The 18,424-nt window shown below is 42.4% G+C and overlaps 1 protein-coding gene across 1 annotated transcript in view; it reads right to left on the bottom strand.

The window, feature by feature from the left end:
* LOC126195168 (E3 ubiquitin-protein ligase rnf8-like) overlaps positions 1-18,045 on the bottom strand; it is a 151,071-nt gene extending 133,026 nt beyond the window's left edge. Inside the window, exons 1-2 of the mRNA XM_049933680.1 lie at positions 17,706-18,045; positions 17,510-17,620 (exon numbers count right to left, since the gene is read on the bottom strand). Of these exons, the coding sequence (XP_049789637.1) occupies positions 17,510-17,620; positions 17,706-17,801 (207 nt within the window). The 5' untranslated portion in view covers positions 17,802-18,045. The remainder of the gene's footprint in view (positions 1-17,509; positions 17,621-17,705) is intronic.
* Between the last annotated feature and the right edge of the window lie 379 nt (positions 18,046-18,424).

Genomic DNA, 18,424 nt, shown 5'->3' with positions numbered 1-18,424 from the left:
AGTGTATATGCCAGGGAGCCTCATTAAACCTGCTGAAGAGGCTACTCCAGCAGACCTCAAGGGAACAGGGTGCAACCAACTGCAGATCATGGCACACGTTGGAACAAATGGTGCCTGTCGTTTGGGTTCCGTGGTCATTCATGGGTCATTCCAGCTAGTGGTAGAGAAGGTTAGTAAGACCAGCCTTGGGCACTGAGTTTCAACGAAGCCCACAATTTGCAGCACTGTTCCCAGTACTGATTGTGGCCCTTTTATTCCGAGTCGAGTGGAAGGATTGAACCGGAGACTTCAAAAGTTCTGCAATATCTAGGCTGCAACATGGACTTGTGCCATAGGGTTGAGAACTGCAGGGTACCCCTAAATCGGTCAGGTGTGCACTAAACATCAGAGGTTGCTACTCAGATAGCTGACTGTGTGTGGAGTGCACACAAGGATTGTTTTGATTAAGTGACTCTCCATCGAATCCACATAACTATAGCTGTAGGAAACCCAGAAGTATCAGGGTAAGATCCAAAAAAATGCCTCACACAGGTGAGAGTATTAAAATCCTAGTAAACTGCCAAAGCATTTGCAACAAAGTGCAAGAGTTTGAAATGCTCTTGACAAGCAGCGAAGCTCATGTAATACGAAGTACAAAGCTGGCTGAAACCTGAAATTGATAGCAGTGTGATTTTTTTTTTTTTAAGTGTATATTGAAAGGATAGGCAAATGGGAAATTGAGGTGGTGATATAGTTACAGTATACAAGAAACCCAAACCCACCAACGAAACTGAAACTTCATGTGAGATCGAATGGGCAAGACTCATTATCGGGGATGGGATTAAAATGATAATTGGATCCTTCTGTCGCAAACCTGAATCATCTCCTGATCTAACCAAAAACTACTGAGAAAACCTCAGTCTCTGGTACGTAAGTTCCCTAAGCATGCTGTAATCATCAGTGGAGACTTTAATCATGCAACAATTAAATTGGGACAATTACAGTTTTGCTAGTAGTGGGTGTGGTAAGACATCCTGTGAAACTTCAATAACTGCCTAGAACAGATTGTTAAGAACACCACTCAAGATGGAAATATACTGGATCTAATAAGCAACAAATAGACATGACCTCTTTGAGAATGTCCACACTGAAACTGGTATCAGTGACCATGATGCGGTTGTGACAACAATGATTACCGAAGTAAAAACGACAACTACAACAAGCAGAAGGAACTATACATTCAATAAAGAAGACACGTCGAGTTGCAGACAGGCACAGTCAAAAGACACTTGTGCCTGTCTGCAACTTGACGTGTCTTCTTTACAGTAAGAAGCAATCCACATTTTCCTACATTGTTGATATTCCCACCTGGAGTTTCCATTATACATTCAAACAACTAGATAAAAAAATCAATAGTATCATATCTCAATGAGGAACTTGAAACTTTCAGCACAGGGCAGGAACATTAAAGGAACTATGGCTGAAGTTTAAAACAATAGTTGTCCATGCACTACATAGATATGTACCCAGTGGAACAGTTCACAGTGGAGGGAACTTCCATGGTATACTGTCACTGTGCAGAAACTTCTAAAGAAGCAGAGATTACTGCATAATAGGTATAAAATAAAGTGTAGGGCTGTAGATAGATGGCGAATGAAATGCCTTCGGCTGTCAAGAGAGCAATGTGTGTTGCCTTCAGCGACTATGGTAGCAGGATATTGTAAAGTGATCTTTCACAGAACCGAAAGGAAATCCAGTTCTATGTAAAGGCACCGAAGTTAAGTGTCCAGTTCCCAGTGAATGAGAGAGGAACTGAAAAAAAAAAAAAATTAAGGATGATGAAAGAAATATGTATTAGCATCAGTGGTGTTGAGAAACAGCTGAAATCAAAACTGAACAGAGCTCCAGAGTCTGATGGTATCCCTGTCAGATTCTATACTAAATTTGCGGCTGAGTTGGCCTCTCTCCTAACTATAATCTAGAGTAGCCCTGCCCAGTTCTTGGAAAAAGGCACATGTCATGCCCGACTACAAGAAGCTAGAATTCATCCACAAAACTACCATCTAATATCCTTGACATAGATTTGTTGTAGAATCTTAGAACATTTTCTGAGCTCGAACATAATGAGGCATCTTGAACAGAATGACCTCCTCAGTTCCAACCAGCATAGATTTCAAAAACATCAATCATGTGAAACCCAACTCACATTTTTCTCACAACATACTGAAAGCTTTGGATCACGGCAATTAGATAGATGCTGTATTTCTTGATTTCCAAAACGCATTTGACTCAGTACAATTACAGTCAAATGGGTATCAAGTGAAATTTGTGACTGGATTGAAGACTTTTCGGTAGTGAGGAGGCAACATGTTATACATTAATGAACTCACAGACAATATTAACAGTAAAATCAGGCTTTCTGGAGATGATGCATCATCTATAATGAAGTACTATCTGAAAGAAGCTGCATAAATATACAGTCAGTTCTTGATCAGATTTCAAAGTGGTGCAGAGATCGGCAGCTTGCTTTAAATGTTCAGAAATGTAAAATTTTGTGCTTCAAAAAATGAAAAAACTAGTATCCTATGATAACACTCTAGATTAGTCACTGTTGGAATTGGCCACCTCACACACGTACACAAGTGTAACATTTTGTACAGATACGAAAAGGAATGATCACATACGTTCAGTTGTAGGTAAAGCAGGTGGTAGACTTCAGTTTATTAGTATAAGACTGGGGAAGTGCAATCAACGTACAAAGGAGACTGCTTACCAATCACTCTTGCGAACAGTTCTACAATATTGCTCAAGTGTGTGGGAGCAGTACCAGATAGGACTAACATGGGATATTTAACGTAGACAGAGAAGGGCAGCACAAATGGTCACAGGTTTGTTTGATCCATGGGAGCATGTCACACAGGTACTGAATGAAACTGAACTGGAAGACTCTTGAAGACGGACGTAAACTATCATGAGAAAATCTATTAACGAAGTTTCAAAAAATGGCTTTTAAATTTACTCTATGAATAAACTACAATCCCTACATATCCCTCACATATGGATTGTGAAGATAAGATTATTATAATTACTATACACACATAGGCATTCAAACCATCATTCTTCCCGCACCCCTCACGGTGGTTTGCAGAGTATACATGTAGATATAGATACACTACACTCTATTGACTACGACCAACTTCAATGAACTGCCAAAATTGGCATACTATATGGCCAATGACAACTAAGTGCACTTTAGCCATGGACACTGCTTTCCAAACACTCCATTTTAGGACTAACAGAAGTTGCTGAACACATGCAAAGGGATGCAGCACGAGTGGTCACAGGTCTGACCCACAGAAGAGCATCCTCAAGATGCTGATAAACTCGCACATGCACACACATGCGCGCGCGCATCCCCTCCCCCCCACACACACGCACACATGCTAACAGAAAAAAACAGGACAAATGTGTAGGTAATTTAACAAAAATGACTAGGTGGGGATAGTTGTGGGAGTTGATATCATCCTAGTTGAAACTAGAGCAGCCACTGTGGACACAAGTGCGGGTTTGGTAGCCTCAGGTTAACTCTGCTGTGAACGTGGAGCTGTGCAAACTCTTTAAGACCAATGTGAGATCTCACATTGTTGCTGCTCTAGTGGGTGCTGCAGGAAGACTGGATCGTACTTTTCATAGCCAACTGCTGAATATGTGAGGCAAAAAGCAAGTAAACAGATCTATTAGCAGAAAGCATAAGAGGGTCCACTAGCACACAATGGCATATCTCCATCGTTACTGGGACCACCTGAGAATCATTTTAGATTAAATTCTGAAAGACAAATAGCCAGACACTCGCCTCCGACATCAATTTGGATTAGAGTTTTGGAACATATACTGTGTTCAAACATTATGAATTACCTCTAAGAAAATGATCTATTGACACTCATTCAGAAAGGGTTCAGAAAAATCATTCTTGTAAAACAAAACTACCTCTTTAATCATACTAATTTATAAGTGCTATTGACACTGCATCTCAAATTGATTCCATATTTCTAACTTCCCAGATGGATTCCGACACTGTCCCTCACAAGTGTCTTCTAATCAAACTAAGGTCTATTGAAGTATAAGCTCTGTTGTGCTGTTTGTTTATTTTTTTTTTAGGGCGCGAAAACAACTAGGGTCATATGCGCCCATGTCAAAACTGTAGAACATGAAGACAAAGAGAGGAGTTAAAAACGACTACACGTCAAACTCAATTGATGGAAGAGAAGACGTCTGAGAACAGGGACATGGAGAAAGGTCTATAAAATATGCCATAAAGAAATGAAGGTCTGGAATTAAAAATTAAGTGGCCTTTGCTACAAAGGATAAAATGTAAAAAGCGGTCAACAGCCAGTGCATTGTTTGCTAAAACAGCCGATAACTCACATGGCAAACACAAACAGGAACTTAAGCGGGTAAAAAAAAGAGCACTTTATCAGGAAATAGTGGACAGTAAAAATTTGGCACAAAGTGGTGGGGGAGCGCCACTTAACAAATGGTGATGGCTACAAAGACAGTGCCCAATACGCAACATAATTAAAATGATCTCCTCGCGGCGAGAGGGCCAAGAGGAAGTCGTCCAAGCTGCTGGGATAGGCTTAATAACCCGGAGATTTTTCCCATGAAGGCAGGACCAATGGTGATGCCAAAGTGACACCACCACCTGACAGATGGCAACACAGAGATGATGTGAGGGAGCGTAAGAACTAGCAGGCTGAGGTACAAGAACTGCAGCCTTGGCAGCAGCAGCAGCAGCAGCAGCAGCAGTGGCCTCGTTTCCTGTCAGACTGTTGTGACCAGGAACCCACTTAAAGCTTTCCTGGGCCCACTGCACTAAGGGATGGATGGTGTGCAGCACACAAGGCACTGAGTGTGTCTGAGTAGATGACGCAATTGAAAAGCCTGTGTCACCAGATATACTGCGTGGCCTGATCAGGGTGAAGAGCTCTGCTGTAAATACTGAGCAGTGTTCTGGAAGCAGATACCTGGTGCAAATGACTAAGGCACTCCTGACAACATGGTCTGTCGAAGAGCTATCAGTGTACAGAAAGGTACTAGTGTGAAGTTCCATGCGAAGGTCATGAAACTGAAGGCGATAGAGCAAGTCTAGAGTATTGGCCTTAGGATGCAAATTAAGGGCAAGGTGGTGGCCAAACGGATGCCACGATGGTGGATAGTGTCGAGACGGCGTACGAGGTATGGGCGTGCAGACGCATAAACAAAGCACCCATAGTCTAGTTTCAAACGGACAAAGGGCCAGTACAAACGGAGGAGGGTGGTTTCATCTGCACCCCAGGAAGTACCATTGAAGACACGTAAGACAGTGAGGGTTCGCATACAGTGGGCTACCAGGTAAGGCACATGGGAGGACCAAGAAAGTTGCCTATTGAGCATGAGTCCCAGGAATTTCATAGTTTCAATGAACGGAAGGGCAACAGGCCAAAGATGTAAAGACGATGGAAGAAACCAAATGTGCCACCAGAAATTCATACAAATGATTTTGTCAGTGGAAACACAAATGCCACTGTCGATGCTCCATGAGTAAAGACAGACAAGACATCACTGAAGAAACCGCTCAATGAGACAGGTCCGTGGAGAACTGCAATAGATGGCAAAATCGTCAATGAAACGGGAGCCGGATATGCCTGGTGGGAGACAGGCCATTATAGGGTTACTGGCGACAGCAAAGAGGACGACACTGTCCTCAGGACAGAAGCCTGAGGCACACTGCTTTCCTGGATAAAGGTGTCCGACAAGGCAGAACCCACACGTACCTTGAAAACTCGACCTTTTATTAATTCCTGAAGGAAATGGGGCAGGCAGTCACAGAAGCCCCACGTGTAGAGAGTATGGAGGATACCAGTCCTCCAGCAGGAGTCACAGGCTTTCTCCAAACCTAACAACATGGCCACAGTCTGGGATATCCACAGAAAATCATTCATGACATGGGTGGACAAAGTGATGAGATGGTCAACTGCAGAACAGCAGAGATTTGAAAGACTTTAGCCACTATGCCACTCGAACACGAATCATATGTTTCGTCACCTTGCAAACACAGCTGGTGACAGAAATGGGGCAGCAGCTAGATGGAAGGTGTTTGTCCACATCGGGCTTAGATATGGGTACGACAGTGGCTTCATGCCAGCATTTGGGAAATATGCCCTCTGCCCAGATGCGATTGTACATATAAAGCAGAAAAGTGCTTGCCCGCAAAAGAAAGGTGCTGCAACATCTGAATGTGAACAGCGTCTGGCCCTGGGGCGGGGGATTGGGATGATTTGACAGCATGATCTAGCTCCCTCACAGTAAAGGTGGCATTGTAGCACTCATGATTCTGAGAAGAGAGGGCTATCACCTGAACCTCCTCCACTTGTTTCCGATGGAGGAAGGCAGATATTCTACTTGGTCATCACAACTGGGGAAATGTTCATCGAAGGCCATCAGGGAGGAGTAAAGCCTCCAGTCAGCCTTAAGAACAGGGTGTATATGTGGACAAGGAAAAAAAATTCCCAGATATCCTGTTTAAAAAACATACTTTTTCCCGGGCGAAAATACACTTTTTCCATACTAAGTGACATTCGGTTTTCCCAGGAAAAAAAAACGGGGGGGGGGGGGGGGGGGGGGGGAGAAGTTTTGGGGAGACTTTTGATGAAAACAAAAAAGGAGAGATGTTTTGGAAAGACCTCTGATGTGCAGCAACATACACGCTGCATATTTTCGTATTACGAAAGTATAAATTCGAATTGCACCAAACACACCACGTTAGCTTCCGGAGCTTTGAAATCGAGATTGCGATGTCCTTTTATAAGCCAGTCATATCTCATGCAACGTGATGTCGCCAGCCGATGACAGCAGATATTCAGAGCATAGGACACGCGATGTAGTCAGCCAATAGCAAGACCATTGCTATGTAGCGTGAATACACAAAGAGGAAAAGTTAATGGTTTACATTAACATACATAATATAGCTACAAGAAAAGCTAAGCTTTCACATATAATATTGGTATCGATGATTAATAAGCTACAAGAGAAGCTATGCTATCACATGTAATACTGATCTAGTTTGTGTGTGTTGTACTTTAAGATACATCACACTAATGTGCCAGTAAATTTAAAATAATATCATAAATGCCTCGTCTTCTACGTGGCTGGTCCTCAAAGTGTTCAGTTTTAAACGCTCTGTGATTTAAGAAATTCATCCCACTTCCTCACAGTTAACATAATTCATCTTCTGTAAAAAGAAATTTACTTTGAAAGTAACGCTTTTCGAACCAGCGTTCACAATACCATCCCGAGAAATAGGTTCAATTTACCAGTTGCCAGACAGCGCCAGAAAACAGGCCTTATTGCGCGTGCGCAGCTGCAGTGGTGTAGGAAGCCCGCATGTTCATATGTGCAAAGCACTAAGAGAGCTTACATTACGCCACAGAAGAAGCAGGACATCAGAGGATACTCCAAGAGCATCGGAATTTTGTAAACCATAATGCATAATTCGGCTTGAAGTGATCACTGGTTTTTTCGAGATTCACAGTGAAGTAGGTCCCTTCTGATATTAAGCTTTTCAGTGTGGTTTTTGGTGTGTAAATATTCTTGGAGTACCAATACTGTACTATGTCATATTTGGTTTTTTATTATGGCATAATGCCATACATGGCAGAAGATGAAAACGTGCACTTGAAATTCAGCGAACAATTGGAACTAGCCAATACTGTGGAACGAAACACTTCGTTTCAAATAAATTAATTGCCTCAGTGGAAAGATTAATAAAGCCAATTTCTTTAGCAAACTGACAAAAATAACTTCATTGTTCTGCAAGGCGATTAATGCTTGAATGCTAACAATTTGGAAATAAAATAAAATCAGAAAACTGAAACTAATAATATATTTTTGCCTTCCGTAATTATGTGAATGTATTATAATTCAACTGATAGCTCCCGGCCGCAGAAATCCATTTTGTTTTCATTTGAAGTGGGAGCTGTAAACGAAGATAAAATAGCGAAATCACTTAACGCAAACAGGGGTCAGGTGGAGACTAACCCCCTTCCCACTACAACGCAGAAAACTCTGCGCATGCGCGAATCTGGCACGCTATGGTGCGCGAGAAAAATGTTTCTTGTTAGCATTTGGCTGCTTGCTGCTTACTGCCGATACAGCCAACAGCCACACTTCAAGTAGCGGGAAGCAGGAGAAGGTATTGCTCATACGCGAGTCAACTGGGCATGCGCAAGAGCCCGCTGACAACTGGTCAAACGAACCTAATGTAAGCCGTTGTGGCATTACGCTCATAGAAAGCAGGTTATTGCTACGAAGTATTACATAGTCTTTGTCCTAAGGCCTTTGACATACTTTTGCTGTTTGCACACGCTTATGCGTGCGCGGTGTTTTGTTGTTGCAAATAGCGCATTTCCTTTGCCACTAAAGTTTTATTTTTTTCCTCTCGTTCATATTTTATTGCTGCAGTATCATTTTCCAGTAGCAGGATACAGTAACATTCTTTGCAACAGAATCAATTTTTATCAGTCAAAATTACAAAAATTTAACTGAAAGCTAAAACAATGAAAAATTCCCGAAATTCTGAAAAATTCCAGAGTTTTTCCCGGTTTTCTCCCGGATGAAAAAATTCCCAGGTTTTTCCCGGATCGTATACACCCTGAAGAAGCTACCAAATGGGTGCGCATGTAGGTGGGGTAGGAGTCAGCAAACAGATAGCACATGGGAAATGGTTGCTTGAGTATGTGTCAGAGAGAAAAGACCACTCCAAACTATGGGCAAGCGGGGCTGTGCAGAAGGATAGGTTCAAATGGGAATACGTGCGCGAGGAGTCTGAAAGGAACATGGGTGCTCCTAGTTACGGCAGAAGAGGTTAAGTTGATTGAGAAGGTCAGCCAAGAGGACATCTCTCTGACAAGTTCTTGGAGAACCCCAAAGGGAATAGTGTGCATTAAAGTCACCAAGCAGTAGAAAGGAGTGAAGTACCCGCCCAATAAGCTGGAGGAAGTCTGCCCTGGTGACATTGAAAGATGGAAGGATGTAAACGGTACAAAGGGAAAAGGCCAAGTGAGGAAGGAAAAGGATAACTGCAACAGCTTGAAGACGGGTAGTCAGGCAAATGGGTTGACTATGAAAATCATCCCATACCAGCAGCATGACTCCCCCATGAGATGGATTGCTGACCTCTGGGGCAAGATCAAAAAGGACTGGGAAGAAATGCAAAAGCTCAACGCAGTCGTGAGGACGCAATTTTGTTTTCTGAAGGCAGAGAACAAGTGGACACTGCGATTCAAAGAGCAGCCGTAAATCCTCTTTGTTGGATCGAAGGAAGCTAACATTCCATTGGAGGAGACTCGTGACGATGAAAAAATGAAGGGCTGTCACCTCAGTGGCTGCCAAGTGCCATACTGCAAAGGCTCGCTGCTACAGGGCACGGAGGCAGGAGGATCCTGCTCCATGAAGTCTACATAAGTGTCGGCTTTCTTCTGCTGTTGGCCTGCAGAGTCCAGTGCAGAAAAACAGTTGGTGGTGCGCACCGTCGACGCGGAGGTCAGTTGGGCACAGGTTTCACGTGGCGACACCATCAAAGAGGATCTTTGAGTTGGCAAAGGGGAAAACATCTTTGAGCCCTTCCGGTTAGCAGAGGAAGGCTCAGGTGTTGGTCGGCTAGAAGGATGTACGAAGTCCTCACAGGAGTATCCCTTTTGTCCTTTCCTGCCTGCCATTTGTGTAGCTAGTGACTTCTCCCCATGGGGCGAGAGTATGATGGCTTGTTGCACAGCTGGATGAGGAGGCAGCAATGTTATCATGACACTAGGTGATTTCACAACCTCAGTGCTGAACCTGAGGTCGCATGTCTGCATGGCCACGTCCTTCGTGGAGCCAGATGTAGCAAGAACAGTACCGTAAGTGCCAGATGGTAGAACACAGGGTTTATGACTAGCCAGTAACTTGCGAGCGAGCAGGTAAGGTACTTTTTCCTTTACCCGGATCTCTTGGACAACCTGCTCTTCGAGATATATGGGACAATCTCGAGAGGAGGAGGCATGGTCGAGATTGCAGTTAATACAGTGGGAAAGAGGAGGCAGACAATAGCTCTCGTGCGCATCCCTACCACAGGTTACAAACTTCGCTGGGTGTCATCGAGACATTCGTATGTGGTCGAAACGATGACACTGGTAGCAGCACATCAGGTTTGGAATGAACGTTTGGACTGTGATAACTTCACAGCCCGCTTTGATCATAGACGGAAGCACCACTCTGTCAAAGGTGAGAAAAAGAGAGCGTGTGGACACTGAGCAGGCATCTATCTTTTTCATCACCTGATGGACGGCAATGACACCCTGATCAGAGAGGTATATTTGGATTTCCACCTAGCTAAGACAGTCGAACGATCTAGTGTAAATAATACCACAAGAAGAATTCGGAGGTCTGTGGGCCTCGACATGAATAGGATAGCCGTGGAGCAGTGAAACAGCAAGCAGTTGTTGTGCTCGAGAATCAGAAGTAGTCTCCAAAGCAAAGTGCCATTCCGTAACCGAAAGCAGGATCTCACAGAGCCGGCAATTGCATCAACACCTTTGTGAATTAAAAACGGATTTACCATTGCAAAGGACTGACTGTCTTCAGTACGTGGAACCACAAGGAACTGTGGTGAAGCTGGGAGGGTCTTTGAATCTGGAGGTTCATTCCATTTACATTTGGTAGATGTGGTCTGCAAAGATAATGATCGACTCATTGCATGAAAATCCCCCACGATTGCCAGCTTCTCCGATGGTGTGATCCTTCCAACTGGGGGTCCCCTTCACAAGGGGGCACTTACCAGCCTCCACTCAGGAACCCAGGGTCGCCAATCCCATATCCAGCAACTGAATACAGAGCCTCTGGGGCCGGGGAGGGGGGCGGGGGGTGTAAACAGTCAAACAGCTGCACATCCATCCTGGATCGCTTAACAGCACTTATCACTCCCCCCAAGGTATGCATCCAGTTAGCCCTGCTGACCATCTGTTTCAGTGCGTTCTGTTGAAACAATCCTCCGTCCAGTAGGTTAATGTGGAGTGGGAAGCGTTCACTGGGTCAGCAATACTTCCCACTGAACAGAGTTTGCAACGACTGGAGAGCTGAGAGATAGGTCAATGACTGAGAATGACTCAGCAGCAGCAGCAGCAGCAGCACAGAAATGATTGGAAGAACCAATGTTTAGGCTGCACAGCTCTTGGCACGTCATGAGGCTCTCCAAAACCCAACCCTGAGAGAAAGTGGAGGTTGAGCACCACAAGACACGACGATCATTGAAGTCCCCAAGAGGAGATATGGGTGGGGGAGTTGTTCCATAAGACTGGTGACAACCTGAGAGTCTACTGCATCAGACGGAGGTAAATACAAGGAGCAAGAATTTCAACTGCAACTGCTTGCAGGTTAGTAGCTAAGGGGAGAGCAGATGAATGGTGTGAGTTATTTACAAACACAGTAGTTCCTCCCTTGGCCCTTTCCCCAGCCAGGTCATTCTTGCAACAGACTGTATAGCCCCATAGGATGAGGGCATCAGATGCTTTAAAATGTGTTTCCTACTAACACAAGCATACTGGACATTTGTGTGTGAGGAGCTTCAGTTCCTCTACATGTGTCCTTAACCCATTATATTCCACTGAAGGATGGGAGCCATTTATCGTGGGGGTTGCACTTTCATTCTGTCTTTCCACCTGGGAGGGGAACCTACTGCTTGTGGTGCTCAGCTTTGGGGCAAGATTCCTGCCCCAGTCCAACATCAAGATCCATTAGCTCTGATGAAGAATCAAGATATTTGTCTGAGAGTTTGACATTGTTGGACGGTTGACTTCCCAGTTCTGTCAATGGCTGATGCTTTTTCTGGGATATTTTGCCCTGAGTGGGCTTTGGGGTCACAACTGTGGCTGTGATAGTATCAGCAATGGATGGTGGAGCAGCCTGAAACTTTGTAGGAGCAGGGAGCTCCACAACAGTGGCAACCACATCCTTGTCCGAAGTCCTAGGTGGAGGTATGGGCAGCAGGAAAAGTGCACTGGCAGATGCAGGTGGCAAGGCTGTTTAAGAAAAAGACACAAAGGACGTAGCGAACGTAGGAGGTTGCATGGCATTGTAGGTCGTTTTGGTCTCTCCGTACAATTAGAGGTTTTTATTTCCTATATCTTCCTTTCTTCAAGAAAGACACTGCAGTCCCTTCTCCAGGCACAGTGATCCCCAGAGCAGTTGACACATTTCACAGGAGATGAACAACCAACTCCTTCATGGGCAGGCTTCCCACAATTGCCACAAGTGGCTTCTCCCTTACATCCGAAGAGCTGGCACTTAAAACAGTGCCTAGAGTTTGGGAAATAAGGCTGCACTCTGAGGTGAAGTAAACCTGCTTCAACATGCTCTGGAAGTTACGTGCTGTTGAACGTAAGTATGAGTGTCTGATTCCACTAGATTACTATCCACCCTTTTCATTATATTTTGTACATCAACAGTGCCTCCTTGGGCCCACTCATTTTTCAGTTCTTCTCTGGGAAGGTCAACTACATCCCTGGAAGTCAAAACACCTTTGCTGTACCTCAAGGTCTTGAGCAGTTCTGTCTGTCTTGCATAATCCCCAGTTCTGTCTCTCTTGCAAACTCTCCAAGACATCTAGCTTTTTGGAGGTTAACTGCTTGCTGGGAATTAGAAGTTTCCACTAACAATGTTCCATTTCGCAAGTGATTGACTGACTTTAAAGAGCCACAGATTCCCCTTAAGCCCTTTCGGATACAGGACGACACGAAACCTTTACAAAACTACCCTCTTTCCGCTCGACTATGAAGCCAGCAGAATGTGCTCTGTCACTAAAAATACCACCACTCTGAATAAGTTTAGAATCAGGAGGACTTGCTACATGGGCCCTCTTGTTTAACTGGGTGTTGGTACCCATCTGCGATCTACCCTTTCCGCTGGAATAAGGAAAAGAAAACATCGAAGGATCCATCTCAGTCCGAAGAGCAGCTAGGAAAATAGAAGTCACATAGACAGAGCCCCACATGCCTAGGTAAGCCTTATACAACTGATGTGTGGCAGGTTCCCCAGAAGTTGCCCGCTAACGACTGTTGCACCTCCAAAACCATGCATCTCATCGGCACGCAGCTCACCTTAAGATTTAGACGTTTTTATAGAGGTTTTTACCAACCTCGCAATCCAGGCAGTCAAGTCAGTCAAGACACGCAACGGGGTCGCCAAGCCCATACTTAGCAAATGAATGCTGAGCCCCCAAGCTCTGGAGTATTCTGGCACAGATAAGATTAACGGATGACACTGAAAAGTTCAAAGGAGAGCAGCTTATTTTTTATTTCTATGACACGCGTGTTGGAGTGGCAATCATTAAAGCAAAAGGCATTTTTTGTTTTGGTGAGCTATTTTCACAAAATTTGAATCACAAATGTTCTCTTTCAAATGCAAAAATATTTAGTCGAGGACTATTTGCATAGAGAGAAAAGACCAATTTAATAAAATAAGAGAAAGCAAAGTTTGTGCAGAAAGATTTAAGTATTCATTTTCCCAATGTGCTGCTCTGGAGTGGGACGGTAGAGAAATAGTATGGTGGTTCAACGAATCCTTTGCAAGGCACTTAAGTGTGACTTGCGTAGTAGTCATGTAGATGTTATCACAGAAGAGTAGATGGAAGTGGGAAGCTAACTTATTTCACAAGAATAACAGGGAGACAAAAGTACAGTAAATGAGTTGTTAAGCCTGTTTGGAAGACCTCAGGTGTTTGAAAGAAACTGATGTCTTTTGTCATTCTCAACATAACTAGTAGGACAGTAAATGCTTACAAACTAGCTGTAAATTGATGAAGAATCAACATAGATTGAGGGAGGGTTGTCACTTTCATTCAAAAATTAATGTAAATCCAAGAATATAGAAATAAGTAAATTCTGTACAAACCAGATTACAGAAGCATGTCTTTTGATTTAATATTGGACAAGATAATTTTTGTAATTCTTGACAGTTTCCCAGGGGTCACAATATTTCATCATCTTTCAGGTTTGCATCCAGGACAGCAATACTTCATCTGTGTCCACGCACATCTGTTTATACACTGATATGCTAAAATCAAATGACTGAAAGACAAAGTGTGGAGCAACATTCACATGCTTCACAAATAAGACAGCACAACATTGCCAATCATACACAAAATTTATGCATCTCTAATAAAACTAGCACATGTCAAGACAAGCAAATCCACAGGCCTACAAGTTTGATGGTTAATTATTATAATGGATGGCAGGTGCTGTAATACCAGGACGCAGAGACTCAGAAAAAAAATTTCGCTCGAAGTGTAGACGTGAAAAGAATGGTCTCCATAAACTGTTGAGATGGAAGCCTTTGTCTCAGCTGACCAGAATGTCTGCCACTTGTATTACCGTAGCTTCCTTGACCACTGAATTCCAACAGACTGAAGCTGTGGCCAGTATTCTGAATTTCGCATAACCCACTGAATGGCAAGTAGAAACATACAATGTTCAGCCAACACAAGATTGTTGGGTTTTATTTGGGAAAGTCAAGATACTGTGTGCGCAGCCTCACCGTTTTGGAATTAATTGTCAAGGTTTTATTTACAACTTGTGCTGGTTGCCTTATCTTTGATCCATGCACACTTCACTTCACAGTGTATCTCTGAATCACATGCTTTAATCATTTCAGCATATAAACAGACACACCTGCAACTGTGAATTCATTTAAGGACTCACACTAAAGACAAAGGTACAGTTAACACCTGAGATCTTCAAAATTGAAGTTCCATATTGCTGTCCAGAATGGATGCCTGAAAGTTACTGTTACAGTACCCATGTCATCACCGGATCAGGAAACTACTGTGAAAAACCATGATGCCTTACAGACAGAAAGAAAGAAGGGATTATTGATTTGTGATGATTCCAATGTAAATTTTTTAAAGTAATCTGACAAGGAATTTATCTAGACAAGTCAGCCACATATAATTCTGTGTCAGAAGCTACCTTATTTACATAGCTGAGGATGGTAGTAAACAGATGGATAATATATTCACAGGACAAGCAGAGGTTAAGCAAATGCATGCCCACCCTCCGCCCTCTCCCCATAGCAAATGGATTGTCAGATTGTATAGAACATTTTCTCACATTACATAACTTAGTAATACGTGCAGTCCAAAAACAGTCAAAACAATGAGGGTGATAAATGACCAAACAATGAAAGATTTTAAGGACAGCTTAAAAAATGTTGAGTGGGATGAAGTTTCTAATGAGGCTGATACCAGCTGTAAACTCAACATATTAATGAATAAGTTTGTAACCATTTATGAAAGTAATTCTTCCCAAAAATTTCAACAGAACGTAAATACCTTTAGATTAAAGGAGACAGCTCACCAGATGCGTTACGTAGTGGATATGCCATGCAATAATAAAGAAAATTTGCTAGCTCTGAGAGTAATTCTTTTTCAAGCTAGAGTAAAAAAAGAAAAGAAAACCTCTCTCATCTGGCTACTCCAAAAGATAGTAAGTTTTCTTTCTTTGTGTGTTGTTTTCATTCAGTGATTACCCTAAGTTAGATGCAATACTAGGAAGTCTTCAGATAGACCTCATATCATTACAGACATTAAAAGATCTTCAAACAAATAAGAGGAACCCACCGACCAGACAGAGCAAGTAAGAATCCTAAAGCAGACCTACTTTCACATTATAATCAGTACTAGGCCTATAACATTTTAAACAAAGCTGTAGCAAATCACATACATGTTACCAGAAATTGAAGAAGAGGTGTGAAAAATTAAATCAATAAGAAGTATTTTTAAAAGGGAAACAGGGAAAGAAGCCTTACAAGATGACCTCTACAAACGCAACCAACTCAAAGTAAACTCTGCACCGTAACACAACAAGACGACATCTACAAACACAACCAACTCATAAACTAAACTTGGCACCATAATGATATTACACACCGCAACACCCTTATGTCACGGGTCAAAGGGACAGGTGGGATCGGACACCTCCATTGACCCTTGATATGTTCTCAGTCACATAATTAGTTCATGGTAGTTTCCCTAGATATTTTAAAGTATGCCATTTTGGCTCCCTATAAGAATATGAGATGCTTAATCACAGCTTATGTATCTCAAGCATTGCCGAGAGAGCTACTTATACTTTCGCTACGCAAACAAGAAAAACTATAATGATTACATATAATCAATGGGAATCTGCTGTGATAAATCACAGGCATTTGATTGGGTTAATGATTATATTCTATTATCCACATGAATATTTCATAGAATACATGGTTCAACGAGGGGGGGTTTAGTTCCTATTTGAAAATGAGGTTGCTGAAACGTATACTATAGGATACTTCAGTAATACTAATAGGGATGACATAGGCTAGTCTCTTTGTGAGGAGAAACCACAATGGGCATCCCATACAGTTCGAGCAAGGGCCCATTGCTGTTGATGTTCAACCATTTTACTTGAATTAAGAGGCAAAATTGCAGATGATACAAGCGTTATTTCCAAATGGATCAAGAAACATCCATACAGAAAACAGTAGCTTGTATGAAGTTTCTGTTGAAGTCTGTACAGTGGAGCAGCGTTAAACTTTGGAAAAAACATAGCTTATCCACATTTGCACTGTCAATATTAACATGTACCATGAATGTAGTTTACCAATAAAAAATAATAAACAGCATATAAATTTCTAGATCCTTGGACTGCATATTAATGAAATTTTAGATTAAAAAAACTGTAAAACAGGCCTGATAAAACAATTCGATTAAGTTCCTTTTGCCATCAGAACTGCAGACATTGGCGACATAATAAACAATAAATTTTTGATATCATTTCATTCACCGAACTCCTACATTATAATACTTAGGGTAAATTTTCTTGGGCAGAAAGCATTAATTGCACGAAAGAAAACAATTAGAATTATTTGGGAAGATAACACATTTATATCTTTCTGACACTGTTTTAACAATTAGGAATATCAATCACAGCCACACAATACATTTATTCACAGAAGAAATAAGTTGTAATCATCAACAGCAGTTCGAGAGTAACAGAGAGGTTAACCAACGCCAGATGAAAAAATGATCAGCACTTCACTTTGACGAATCTAACTATGCCACAAAAATGACTGAAAGAGTTATAACACACTCTGATAACCAACCCATCAGAGTGGGTGACAACGCAGTTGCGATTTCAAATGTATATCATAAATTACCCGTGGGATATAGAAAAGTTGTCCAAATTATTATACGGAGATCTTATCAAATGCAATGAAAGAAATGCGTATATAACGCTAACAATATTCCAATGTTGGACAACTGCATCAGTGGGTCCATAGCACCGCCGTTGAAGATACAGTTATGTTAACAATTCAAACTGACAGGGTGGAAGAATATGGTGAATCCTCCCGATCACTATGAGTAAACATAAAAATTCTCAGGTAATAAACCATATTGTACTAATAACATTTGTACAGCTCATACCTCATCTGTGACACTCCACTGTTCGCCTGAGTACCGAAATGTACAATGTCGCCTTGACAGTGTTGGATCGGGGATCACGAAAGACGACTGTAATGATCTTCCAATAACAAACTGCAACAGTTAAAACGATGTGATATAGAACAGTCGCAAGTTAAACACTGTGCACATACTAAATTAACAGCTCTATATTTCTCACTTCTTCGGTCGTAATATCTATCTTCGAAAAATTCTTATCTTCAACAGAATTGTTTAATAAGCTGGGCATCGTCCCACAGACTGGACGTTTCGCCATCCTACACAACACCCCACACAATACACAGAGCAACAACTATTCAACACTGGTCAAACTCTGCATCTGACAGGCCCCAAAGATATTTTCTTTGTTGATGTTGCAATGAAAACAAAACAAAATTCTAGCATCCTTGGACAAAACATTAAATCCCCCGAATGACATACCGGGTGGTTACAATTAAACTTTCCATATTTAAAACTTTATAACACGGAAACTAATTAGCGTACGAGTCCCAAATTTGGTAGCATTAATTTACGGGGTATGTGGAGCATGATTTCCATGCGGCGGAGCGCCACCGACCAGTTCCAGCTATGGCCACCAGGTGCCGTAATCAGTCATCGTGATTCATTATCACACATACACGAACAGTCGCAGTGCACTTGTTGACTGATTAACATGAACTTGGACAAAAGGAGCATGGCATTATTGGTGAAGTTCTATTACCAAAACAACAGTACTGCTGCAGCTACAATTCCAGAATATCGGCAGATGAAAGGATTATGGAAGAATCCTCTTTCTCCGCCTGCTGCGCGGAGCATGACGAAGAAGTTCGAATCAACTGGAGAACTGGGCGTCCCTCCAGGAAGAGAAAACGACCGGTTGAACCAGTGATGTTTGATGAA

The sequence above is a fragment of the Schistocerca nitens genome, chromosome 7 (assembly GCF_023898315.1).
Source record: "Schistocerca nitens isolate TAMUIC-IGC-003100 chromosome 7, iqSchNite1.1, whole genome shotgun sequence".
In the NCBI taxonomy this organism is placed as follows: domain Eukaryota; kingdom Metazoa; phylum Arthropoda; class Insecta; order Orthoptera; family Acrididae; genus Schistocerca; species Schistocerca nitens.
The sequence above is the reverse complement of the archived record's forward strand: the minus strand, read 5'-3'. Positions and strand labels throughout refer to the sequence as shown.